Genomic DNA, 13,444 nt, shown 5'->3' on the forward strand with positions numbered 1-13,444 from the left:
TGATGATGTTTTCTTGCTGATGTAGGTGCCTGTGTTTTGGGCTTCATTTTGGGAAAGATGTCTTACTTTGACCAATGTAAGAAGAAAATAATTGCTAAAATTCCTAACAGCCATATAGGCTTGGCAGCAAGAGGACTATTAAAACCCGAGGACGAAATGTAAGTATAAGAATTGATGCATATCTGTAAAGCAGCAGCATATCCCTGACATTGCTGCCTTTCTTAGATTGGAGATTGTACTTGGAGGACACCCTTTGTATTTTGATTGAGGTTGCTGATTTTCTTAAAATTAGAAAAATACATGCCAATTAGAAACTATTTTACCAAATTTGTTGTTTAAAAAATACAAAATTGTTCACAGTATACACTAAAGAGTGTACCATCCCTCAAAAATTGTATGGGTCTTGAAGGGGAGAAGATTGTATACTGTGCAGTGCTTACTGAAAAAAATTGTCATACACAAAAATCCTCAAATAAAGACTTTCCCACTTGTTTAGTTTTTGCAAAATGTTTGTTAGGCTAAAGTGTCCCAAGCATGTGCTTCTGAAATTTTAATGGAATTTTTTTTAGTGCAGATCTCTATGTTGATATATAAAAACATTCCTTCTTTTCTGTAACTCAATTATAATATTGCAAATTATGTATGAAATAATTGTACGTGTCTAATCAGTATTGCCATAGACAATGTTATGCACTTCAGTCTTGTTTTGAAAAGTTAATTTGTAGTTTGTCACAAGCTGTGCTACTTGACAAGTTTTGTGTGCTCATGTCAAATTTTGTTGCATTTATAAGCCACTGAAATTTTAAAATGACAAGTAACTTTTAAGGCCAGCTCATTTGGTTCGCAATATTTTGAAACCATTTCACACAGTGGTCTTGTTCTCCACAACAAGTTTTATTTTGAAAGTATGGGGATATAAAATATTGTGATATAACTAGAACATTATGTTGACTCTCACACTTGTTCTGCTGCAGGGCACTTTATCAGTCAGCATCACCTGTGGAAGGGAGACAACTCTCTGATATACCAAAGGATGAGATGCGCAGCACAGATTTTGACACAGATAAGACACCTGCACAAATACCTAAAGGGCTAGACATCAATGATAGACCCAGTGTAGATCAGGAAGGTGGGTCTGGGATGTTGGAAGGCTACATTTGCAAAGAAATTACTGGAATTTGATTTTGTGCAAACTAACACCTTGATGTGATGTGTTTATCACATACTCACAGTCGTACATATAGATCTCCATTCCATTCAGTATATAACCGGTTCTCAAGCAAAGCCATGATGAGCCATGAAGGTTACATCCATTGGAAGCTGCACTGATACATCTATAGGTGTGCCTCAAACCTGTGGTCATAGGTTCTAGCACAAGACTTGTTCTGATTGTGTTTCAAAGATTGGCTGCATTAGACCTGTGGGTTCCAGGAAAGTGGTAGAATCATTCTTATCTGCATTCCTGCCACATTATGCTGACATTGCAACAATGTAACTGGAACTTTTTTGGACCTCACCCCACCCCTCTTCATATAAGATCACCTCACCCCTCCTCACATCACCTCACCTCAACCCTCCTCATATAACCTCACCTCACCCCACCCCTCTTCATATAACCTCACCTCACCCCACCCCTCCTCACATAACCTCACCTCACCCCTCCCCATATAACCTTACCTCACCCCAACCATATAACCTCTTCCCACCTCACCCCACCCCTCATATAACCTCTTCCCACCTCACCCATCCCCACATAACCTCACCCCACTCCACCCTTCCTCATATCACCTCACCCCACCCCTCCTCATATAACCTCACCTCACCCCAACCATATAACCTCTTCCCACCTCACCCCACCCCTCATATAACCTCTTCCCACCTCACCCATCCCCACATAACCTCACCCCACTCCACCCTTCCTCATATCACCTCACCCCACCCCTCCTCATATAACCTCACCTCACCCCACCCCTCCTCATATAACCTCACCTCAGCCCTCCCCATATAACCTCACCTCACCCCATCCGTCCTCATATAGCCTCACCTCACCCCACCCCTCCTCACATCACCCCATCCCAACCCTCCTCACATCACCTTACCCCACCCATCCTCACATCACCTCACCTCACCCCACTCCACCCCTCCTCATATAACCTCACCTCACCCCACTCCACCCCTCCTCATATAACCTCACCTCACCTCAACCCTCCTCACATCACCTCACCTCACCCCTACTCTTCATATCACACCTTATTTCAGGCCAACCCCCCATTACTACACCTCACCTCACCCCAACCCTCCTCAGTTCACCCCTCCTGAGAAGTGGCAGGCTAGCCTAGTGGTTAAGGGGTTCACTCATCAAACTGAAGACCCAGGTTTGGCACAATGGGTTAATCCCATTTCAGGTGTCCCCCGGCTTGATATTGCTGGAATATTGCTAAAAGCAGGGTAAAACTAAAGTCACTCACTCACCTCTCCTCAGCTCCCCTCAACCACCCCTCACGTCACCCTACACATTCTTGTCCCACCCCACCCCACCCCACCCCTCCTCACCTTACCACCCCTTATCAACAGGCTCTTGTCATATAGTGGCAACTCAGGAACTTAACTCATACAATCACTTCACATTTTTATTTACCCACTCCCCCTGTCTAGGTCACCTCACATACTCTCTTCACTCATTCCCTATCACACTCACTCATTCCAGGTTTTCCACTGCCAGCTCAGGAAAAGGCGGCACCCAGCTTCAAGTCATATGACGACCTCCGCAGCCAGAACCGCATGGACTTTGAGAGGAAGATGGCATCCAGTGACAGCCCCTTGAACCAGCCCCCATGGCCAGCACCAGCGCCACCATCATCTCAGGGGAGACAATTCACACGGCCAAGCCCACGACAAGATACAAGTAGGTTTTCTGGCAGTGGGATATCAGTTGTAGTGCTGGTTTAGCTCTCAAAATATTAAGATCAATAATCAAAACTCAGTAATCCATCAAGAATTGGCTGTAATCATAAACCCCACCACAATATTCAATAATATGGACAATAGTGGGACACAATGAAGCAAGTTTAATACCATGATCAAGACAATCAAGGATACTTCTTGTTTGAGACAAGCATGAAGCATGTTGTTTACCTTGCACTGTTACAAGTCAGTCATTTTATAAGAACATCAATTAGTCTCCCGAGCTCATAGGTAATTGCTGACACAACAAGATCAATTGATTCACTGATTTTTATTTTATTAATCCCTTTAGCACTAATCAGTTATGCAGTATGAATATCACACATTCACCACAGAATATGTTACTTTGACATAGCATAAGGCACACAGAGAATATGTATTTGCAAATGTGTTTGTCGTTTAGGCGGATCACATCAGAAAACAATGTGCTCCATATTAATTAGTCTATAAGTTATTTCTCTGTACATGTTAAGTAACCCAATAGTTTTAAGTATATTCTTGTTCTTCTGCCCTTAATGATTATGAATCTCTGTTTCAGGCAAATCCAAGAACAAATATGGAGATGAATGGGATGAATAGATGCAACTAACCTCCCTTTGGGAGGTGGCATGTGTGAATTGACAGCACTCTTCTCATGTTTCTAAAAATAATATAAAACATATCACTGTGCAGAAGATTAAAGTATAAATACTATATGATCTTATCATGACAAAATATATTGTCAAATATGGTAGATGCAAAGAAGATAATCTTTGTTGATTTTAAGGACTTGGATTACTAATATGTTATGTTAAAGCAAGGTTGTTAAGGATTTGCCTTGGCACAGTGGCTGACAATAAGGCATATATTGTCATTTTCAGTATGTGTGTATGTGGTTAGAGAGCTGTGAAGCGTCTTGACTTTCCCTAGAAAATTATCCAGGATTGTGAAAATTTAGTAAGACTCTCCTTTGCTTGTGTGGAATGGGAAAAATAGTTGACAGACTTATGTATGTAAAATGTGTGTATATAAAGTGAGTCATTTCTAAAACGTTACCTTGTAAACTAATTAACATCTCCCTGGGCTATGGAATCTACTCAAGTATGATGGCTTTGGATCACCTGATCATGGGAGGAAGCGTTAGTGAGCATCCCACAGTTTCTCCGGGCGTAGAGACATAAGGAATAGAATGATTTGGCATTAGGGACAGTTCAAGATTCCATTTTAATTTTATTTCATCTTCCAATGATATATGCTTTATCATTTTACTTTGATTGATGTCAGTGTTAGTCCCGGGATAGGCCTGTAAAAGGGGACGTAACAATATATTATTCTGTGTGGGATGATTGGGTTTTTGTTTCAGACAGAATATTTTAGACCGGGTGCCTTAAGACATGCAGTCATTTCCTCTGACATGAGAATGTAAAAACTGTTTATCTTATCCGCATTATCTTTTCATAAAGTCCTTGCGTTTCTGAAAATATGGGCACTCCTAGACAGGAAAGGTCAGCAGCATTATATATTTATGCATGTGTGAGGGGATGTAAGGCATTGGTGGTCTGACATGGTTCTCCGACGGTTTGTTGCAGACTGTTATTTACGGACATTCGCCATATATGATGTACATTACCACAACGAAGTAAAGCAACAACGAGTTGTAAAATAATGATGAGGCTCAGTAAACGTGATGATGTGCAATTTTACAAACACCAGGCATAAACTGTTCAAAACACATCAATAATTCTGTGTATTGGCCTCAGACCCATTTGGAAAAGTCTATACTGGGGCTGAGACGATCTCACACACACGAATGAAACCGTTTTTCCGTCACAGACGAAAAGGCTAAATGTACATGTATTTAGTTTTAAGACGGTCTCACAAACACGGATGGCTATGTTAGCTCTTAGACAGTCTCCCGTATATGGACTTTGTGCTTGTTCCAAAGGTGTCCGTTAGTATCTGCTAACTTGAATGTCCGTCCGTGACAGCCAAATGGATATTGGTCCACCCTTGGCGTTCTCACAATATTCAGTGACGGGCATAGTCACTCCTTCCAATTGGTGTTGAAGGCCCAGTTGACAGCTGTGTTGATAAGAGCACTCACTCACTCACTCACTCACTTAGTACTTAGTAATCTCACTCTTTGTTGAAAGACATCTATGCACTTATGACACCCACCACAAATCAATAAGTATCATTTTGTCTTGCGCTGATCTGCCTATATTGCAATACCATTAAAGTGTCATATAACATCCGGGGTATTGTCACGTGACTAACAGGGGATCGTCTTCCCGTGAATCTGATTCCGGTTTAGGTTGTCCAGTATTCTGCAAAAAAGAATAGAAAAATCAATAACGTCCTGTTTACTCTATTCAGCAAAAATAATTATATTGATTTTCCGCCACACGTTACATCATAAACATGAAGGCTAATGATGAATATGATTATGAGGAAATGATCGATGGGTTTATGTCCGCACTTAATCAGACATGTGCATGCCATGTACTGTGTGATAATAAGCAGAAAATCTTTTGACTTTAATAGTGAACCGAGGCACATATAGTCCGACGTGATCTGTTAACACATTAACGAAGGAAAAACGTATTTTTTTAAAACAAGGTGCAATCAGGAAGGCTAGGAACTAATCCAAGACATTCCATAATCCACACTTTTAAAGTCCTATCCCCAGAGTGCCAAACAGTCAATACCCAGTCAGGCTGGCTATGCCTGAACGTTACTAGCCCAAAACATAATTCACTAGCCCATAATTTGAATGTAGACATTTCATAATTAGGCTTAAGCTTCTAGTATGCCGAGCATTGTTATCAAGCCATATTCTTGCATGATTTAAAGGTGTATTATAACATACGTCGGAGAGAGTGATATAGTTACCAAATTATCCCATGAACATTCACTAACCATTGGTCACTGTGACTCTGAAGATTACCGGCCCGACTATATTTTTGCTAGCCACGGGCTGTCGGGCCAGTATCTATTTCGTACACTGTCTTTGTCAAATCAACATCGGCGTGTGGCAGATCTAGAATCAGGCAGGCAGCGGTTACTGTCCATTCATGAGATGACTGATACTAAAAGCCTGCCACAACACCCCACACCGTTTTCCACCTTGAAACAATTCTCATCTTCATTGTTAATCAGCAATGCTCTCGCACTCTACCATTGCAATACATGTCGTTACATTTCATTGTGATACAAAATACTGATAGAGCTCAAGTAGGAGCTTCCAAGAAAAAATAAGATACGAGTGAATGAGTTTACTTTTACTCCGCACTCAGCAATATTCCAGCTATATGGCGACGGTTTGTAAACAATCCAATCTGGACCAGCTGATCAACAGCATGAACATCGATCTGCGCAACTGGGAACCAATGACGTGTCAGCCAAGTCAGCGAGTCTGATCACCCGATTCAGTTAGTCGCCTCTCACGATATAATCGCCTTTCATAGTAAGGTAAGAGCATTAGTAAGATGCTATGTCATAAAATGCTATGCTTCCCAAATAACTCCACACAGTCAGTCTTAGGGGCGATGGGGTAGCCTAGTGGTTAAAGCGTTCGCTCGCCACGCTGACGACATGGGTTCGATTGCCCACATGGGTACAATGTCTCACGCCCATTTCTGGTGTCTCCGCTGTGATATTGCTGGAATATTGCTATGATGAGAAAGACGGAAGAGTTGCAGGCCTCAGGTTCCGTCGAAAGCACGATCAAAGGAACAGTGTCCCAGATTGGGAACAGACATCAATTCAATCACTATAGGTGAGTGAGTGAGTATGTTATTACGCTGGTTATAGCAATATCAAGGCTTGGAATACCAGAAATGGACTCCAAACATAGCATCATGTGGGGAATCGAACCCGTGTCATCGACGTGAAGAGCGGGCACTTTAACCACAAGGCTACCCCCCACCGCCCCGTAACTCTTATAATAACCTCCAGACTTTGGTTCCTCAGCTTTCTCTGGCGTTTCCGTCTGTACAATGTATACACGACACTGATCACGACCAGCACGGCCCCGACACAGGGCAACACATAATGTAATACAGACACTGCCTGGACAACCTCCACTAACTCCGTCCGCAGCTGACTTGCTAGGCCATCGGTTATTAGAGTGCTCTGGAAAAAAACAAACACAATGTCTGCAGCTCTATTTCATAGAAATTTCTTTAACGACCGTGAATGCATATCAGATCCGCATTGGCACGATGGTTTTGCATCGTTATTCTCGAACTAAGGGACCCGTGAAGATTAGAGTTAAAATTTGTCTCCAGCAACCCATGCTGTTCCTTAGAGACGGGTAGCAGGCTTGAGTACTGCTTTAAGCAAAAACATTGTCGCGATTTGTTCTATATATTATAGCTGCACTGTGTTAATTTTTTGTGAGCATTAAATCTGTTCGATGAGTTCGGATGGTTCAATCTGCTGGCTTCCACTTTGTGTCATTTGGGCACCGCCGAAACCTATGATCAAGGGTTCGAATAGATGGGAAAGCACATATGACCACAAAGGGGTAATGTCACGGAAAAGGTGAAACAGGCTTCTAACTCAGTGATATTTGGGTAATTTTAACATCACCACAGCACAGACTGTGTGAGCTGTGGCAGGCGTGAGTGAGTTTAGTTTTACGCCTCACTCAACATTCCAGTTATGTGGCGACGGTCTGTAAGTAATCGAGTCTGGACCAGACAATCCAGTGATCAACAGCATGATCATCGATCTGCGCAAAGGGGATACGATAGCATGTGTCAACCAAGTCAGTGAGCCTGACCATTCCATCCTGATAGTGCCTCTTACGATATGCATGGGCTACTGTAGATCAGTTCGCGGATCTTCACGGGTCAGCATAGAAGGAAAAAATGTAAATACCTCATACCTCATTAAACCAAAATATTGGGTGGAAGTAGGACGTTGTGTGCTCCAGCTGTCTGCAAAATCAAAGTGATTATACCAGTGTCAGCATTGTATCTGTTTCTGTATTAGTAGTAGTTGTAGCATCCTCGATATCTCCAGGGTATACGTTCCGAAAAGTCTCCACTATACCCTACGGGTCGGCCCGATAATTTTATTACCTCCCTTTGCTGACTCCGCTTTCTCACAGTAGCCAATCAGAATGGTCGCCGTTATAACCGAACTTGCCAGTGTCAACAAAGGTAGCAGTTGCAACTGCGAAGGTTTACTCGCCGTGCGACTCACAATTTGGGGAAATCATAAATGCAACTTTATAAGTCCGTCCGAAACCTTTTTTTAAAACATATGCAAGAAATCCATCTAATACTTTCAGAGAACCTACGCATGGTTTGTTTGCCAAGTTTAATCGGTTAGAGAATTTAAAAAGCGAAAGTGAGTTGTGATTGGTTCGCTCAAATTCCCAGCGTAGACACCTGATTGGATAAAAAGCCAGCCAAGGGAGGTAATAACTTTATCGGGCTGAGCCGTAGATGCTTCCAGGGTATAGTGGAGACTTTTCGGAACGTAGACCCTGGAGATATCGAGGATGTAGTTGTAGTAGTGGCAGTATGTATGCATGTAAAAGAGATCAGATTTTTCGAAAAATGCATCTCCGTTCTCTTAATTAAGTGAAATTACACTTAATGCTTCCTTAAGTCTTTTTACATGGACCGCCGCCATACAGCTAGAATACTGCTAAGTGCAGCGTAAAAGTGTAAAAGAAAACTCACTGACTGTATATATGACACTGAGGTTACAAAAGTAATATAAGATAAAGATAATCTACAGGATGACATTACTGTAAAATACAATGCAATTGCATTCATCAGAAATAGTCATACCTTTCTTATATAAATCATCATTTACCTTATTTTCGAAAAATTCGAAACGTATACCCCTATCTGTAAGCGAATGGCAACCTCCATAGGTACTCCGGACGTCTACACAATTAAAATTAAAACAATGTTGTGTGAGTGACATAGATATACAGCAGAACAACGATGTCTCCAAAAGGGCGTTAGAAAGACATACAGGTATATAGAGGTACTTTTCGCCTCGAACTCCTGTGAAATAGACACAGCGTCAGATTCTTCAAACTTAGGCATGATGTATAGTGAAAACAAGGGGTATACCATAATATATGCGATAATTGGAAGAAAACAGTTTTTAGGTTTTCCATTTGTCTATTCCTGCAAGAAAACATACCGGTTCCAAATCCAGAAAAGATGCATGGTGCATTGGATCAGGATGTAGGCCGCTGACTCCGTTAATAACTTCCGGGTCACCGCCAAGAAAATGAGGGTAGGACATGATGGCTGATGATGCTGTGTTCAGAGAGAAAAGCATCTTTATACTGAACACATTGAAAGGAAACATACAGTGATTATACAACGATGTCTAAATGCCTAAACTTCTTCAGTGTGATGGAAGCGTCCACAGATTGCAGGATCCTGTCATGATTGGTTTGTATCCATGGTTACAATGATGAAGATACGGTGGATTTCCCCATTTTCCGGACTACTCTCGGAGTCCAACCAAAACTGTCCTAAATATATAATTAAAGCGTGTTTTTATAATCTGGACTGCCTAAATTAGAAATTACTAACTACAATAACAGTACCGACAATCAACCTGCTGTGAGAACAATGCTTTGTAATCTGGTCGCAACTGACTAACATAACAGTACCGACAATCAACCTGCTGTGAGAACAATGCTTTGTAATCTGGTCGCAACTGACTAACATAACAGTACCGACAATCAACCTGCTGTGAGAACAATGCTTTGTAATCTGGTCGCAACTGACTAACATAACAGTACCGACAATCAACCTGCTGTGAGAACAATGCTTTGTAATCTGGTCGCAACTGACTAACATAACAGTACCGACAATCAACCTGCTGTGAGAACAATGCTTTGTAATCTGGTCGCAACTGACTAACATAACAGTACCGACAATCAACCTGCTGTGAGAACAATGCTTTGTAATCTGGTCGCAACTGAAATAACAAAACAGTACCGACAATCAACCTGCTGTGAGAACAATGCTTTGTAAACTGGTCGCAACTGACTAACATAACAGTACCGACAATCAACCTGCTGTGAGAACAATGCTTTGTAATCTGGTCGCAACTGACTAACATAACAGTACCGACAATCAACCTGCTGTGAGAACAATGCTTTGTAATCTGGTCGCAACTGACTAACATAACAGTACCGACAATCAACCTGCTGTGAGAACAATGCTTTGTAATCTGGTCGCAACTGACTAACATAACAGTACCGACAATCAACCTGCTGTGAGAACAATGCTTTGTAATCTGGTCGCAACTGACTAACATAACAGTACCGACAATCAACCTGCTGTGAGAACAATGCTTTGTAATCTGGTCGCAACTGAAATAACAAAACAGTACCGACAATCAACCTGCTGTGAGAACAATGCTTTGTAAACTGGTCGCAACTGACTAACATAACAGTACCGACAATCAACCTGCTGTGAGAACAATGCTTTGTAATCTGGTCGCAACTGACTAACATAACAGTACCGACAATCAACCTGCTGTGAGAACAATGCTTTGTAATCTGGTCGCAACTGACTAACATAACAGTACCGACAATCAACCTGCTGTGAGAACAATGCTTTGTAATCTGGTCGCAACTGACTAACATAACAGTACCGACAATCAACCTGCTGTGAGAACAATGCTATGTAATCTGGTCGCAACTGACTAACATAACAGTACCGACAATCAACCTGCTGTGAGAACAATGCTTTGTAATCTGGTCGCAACTGACTAACATAACAGTACCGACAATCAACCTGCTGTGAGAACAATGCTTTGTAATCTGGTCGCAACTGACTAACATAACAGTACCGACAATCAACCTGCTGTGAGAACAATGCTATGTAATCTGGTCGCAACTGACTAGCATAACAGTACCGGCAATCAACCTGCTGTGAGAACAATGCTTTGTAATCTGGTCGCAACTGACTAACATAACAGTACAGACCATCAACCTGCTGTGAGAACAATGCTTTGTAATCTGGTCGCAACTGACTAACATAACAGTACAGACCATCAATCTGATGTGAGAACAATGCTTTGTAATCTGGTCGCAACTGACTAACATAACAGTACCGACAATCAACCTGCTGTGAGAACAATGCTTTGTAATCTGGTCGCAACTGACTAACATAACAGTACCGACAATCAACCTGCTGTGAGAACAATGCTTTGTAATCTGGTCGCAACTGACTAACATAACAGTACCGACAATCAACCTGCTGTGAGAACAATGCTTTGTAATCTGGTCGCAACTGACTAACATAACAGTACCGACAATCAACCTGCTGTGAGAACAATGCTTTCTAATCTGGTCGCAACTGAAATAACAAAACAGTACCGACAATCAACCTGCTGTGAGAACAATGCTTTGTAAACTGGTCGCAACTGACTAACATAACAGTACCGACAATAAACCTGCTGTGAGAACAATGCTTTGTAATCTGGTCGCAACTGACTAACATAACAGTACCGACAATCAACCTGCTGTGAGAACAATGCTTTGTAATCTGGTCGCAACTGACTAACATAACAGTACCGACAATCAACCTGCTGTGAGAACAATGCTTTGTAATCTGGTCGCAACTGACTAACATAACAGTACCGACAATCAACCTGCTGTGAGAACAATGCTATGTAATCTGGTCGCAACTGACTAGCATAACAGTACCGGCAATCAACCTGCTGTGAGAACAATGCTTTGTATTCTGGTCGCAACTGACTAACATAACAGTACAGACCATCAATCTGATGTGAGAACAATGCTTTGTAATCTGATCGCAACTGACTAACATAACAGTACAGACCATCAATCTGCTGTGAGAACAATGCTTTGTAATCTGGTCGCAACTGACTAACATAACAGTACCGACAATCAACCTGCTGTGAGAACAATGCTATGTAATCTGGTCGCAACTGACTAACATAACAGTACAGACCATCAACCTGCTGTGAGAACAATGCTTTGTAATCTGGTCGCAACTGACTAACATAACAGTACAGACCATCAACCTGCTGTGAGAACAATGCTATGTAATCTGGTCGCAACTGACTAACATAACAGTACAGACTATCAACCTGCTGTGAGAACAATGCTATGTAATCTGGTCGCAACTGACTAACATAACAGTACCGACAATCAACCTGCTGTGAGAACAATGCTATGTAATCTGGTCGCAACTGACTAACATAACAGTACAGACCATCAACCTGCTGTGAGAACAATGCTTTGTAATCTGGTCGCAACTGACTAACATAACAGTACCGACAATCAACCTGCTGTGAGAACAATGCTTTGTAATCTGGTCGCAACTGACTAACATAACAGTACCGACAATCAACCTGCTGTGAGAACAATGCTTTGTAATCTGGTCGCAACTGACTAACATAACAGTACAGACCATCAATCTGCTGTGAGAACAATGCCTTGTAGTCCGTACATAGCTGACTATTTTGTTTATCACCACGATATACATTCTCTCCCCACAGAGGTTGCTCCTGTCATATCTTCCTACTGGAGCTAAGTCTATTTAACGCGTGTTCTGATTGGATAGTAACAAGAGAGATAATTCCTGTTGCGATTTTTTGCCGCAAGGGGATTTCTCGATGACCGGGAAATATAGCTGTATTAGAACAGAGGTTACGTAGGAAGATATGACAGGAGTAACCTCTGTGGGAAGAGAATGCACGATATACAGACAGACAGACATTTCACATGCTGGCGTGTTATCAAAGAGGCAGGTAAAACCCCGTACAACTTGACCTTCTCTCGCATGAAGCTGTGTAAAATTAATGGAGACAACCCCTTTTCCTTAACCATAACTGAAAGTCAATCATGCAAGATAGAAATACGTTTCAAAGAGGTTGTTGACTCTATCCAGTTAGATATAACAACTCACATTAACCAAATAATGTTTTTAACGTAAGCTTGGCATTGTGTGTTTATTTTCATAAAACTCTTACCATCTCTACATCCGCTCACGTTTAGCAACCCCGACGGCATGCAGAAATGGGCGTTAGGGGTGCAGAAACCCACGTTGTCGGGGTTGACTGTACCGCTCTCCAGCAAGGAGGTAGGGAAGGTGTACCTGTAGGTACCGATATCCTTGACAATGTTCTCTCGATCAAAGTCCATGTGTAATGTCCTGAAACAATTCGAGCGCATATGAATTGTCTGGAGGGGTATTGTATCGCAATTTCATACCCCGTTCTACGATCGCTACATCCGTACCATGATGGTAGAACTAAGAGTGAATAAGCACGCTTTCGCGTAGCTCTCGGCAATATCCAGCAACAACAATCGTCAGATGATATACTATGTGGTATATCAATAATACATCGTATAAAAATTATCAAACAACCACTTTCCTTCTGATTTACCCAGGGACAGCTGGTTTGTCTAATGGTTTAACCGTCTGCTCGTCACGCGGGGGATTTGGGTTCGATTCCCCACATGGGTACAATGTGTGAA

At 41.9% G+C, this 13,444-nt stretch overlaps 2 protein-coding genes across 3 annotated transcripts in view; one reads left to right on the forward strand and one right to left on the reverse strand.

The window, feature by feature from the left end:
• On the forward strand, positions 1–3,655 carry LOC137274558 (OCIA domain-containing protein 1-like). The gene is made up of 4 exons (XM_067807813.1): positions 1–158; positions 975–1,129; positions 2,708–2,905; positions 3,503–3,655. Exons 1-4 carry the CDS (start codon positions 58–60, stop codon positions 3,541–3,543), a joined length of 495 nt encoding a protein of 164 aa, XP_067663914.1. The 5' UTR covers positions 1–57; the 3' UTR covers positions 3,544–3,655.
• Positions 3,221–13,444, reverse strand: part of LOC137274557 (scavenger receptor class B member 1-like) — a 27,361-nt gene continuing 17,137 nt past the window's right edge. For both annotated transcript variants that reach the window (XM_067807811.1, XM_067807812.1), the window contains 6 exons: positions 12,937–13,118; positions 9,115–9,233; positions 8,776–8,849; positions 7,835–7,886; positions 6,895–7,077; positions 3,221–5,270 (listed from right to left, as the gene is read on the reverse strand). In XM_067807811.1, coding sequence (XP_067663912.1) covers positions 5,208–5,270; positions 6,895–7,077; positions 7,835–7,886; positions 8,776–8,849; positions 9,115–9,233; positions 12,937–13,118 — 673 coding nt within the window. In that variant the 3' untranslated portion in view covers positions 3,221–5,207. The remainder of the gene's footprint in view (positions 5,271–6,894; positions 7,078–7,834; positions 7,887–8,775; positions 8,850–9,114; positions 9,234–12,936; positions 13,119–13,444) is intronic.

This window comes from Haliotis asinina, chromosome 2, assembly GCF_037392515.1.
Source record: "Haliotis asinina isolate JCU_RB_2024 chromosome 2, JCU_Hal_asi_v2, whole genome shotgun sequence".
Lineage (NCBI taxonomy): Eukaryota > Metazoa > Mollusca > Gastropoda > Lepetellida > Haliotidae > Haliotis > Haliotis asinina.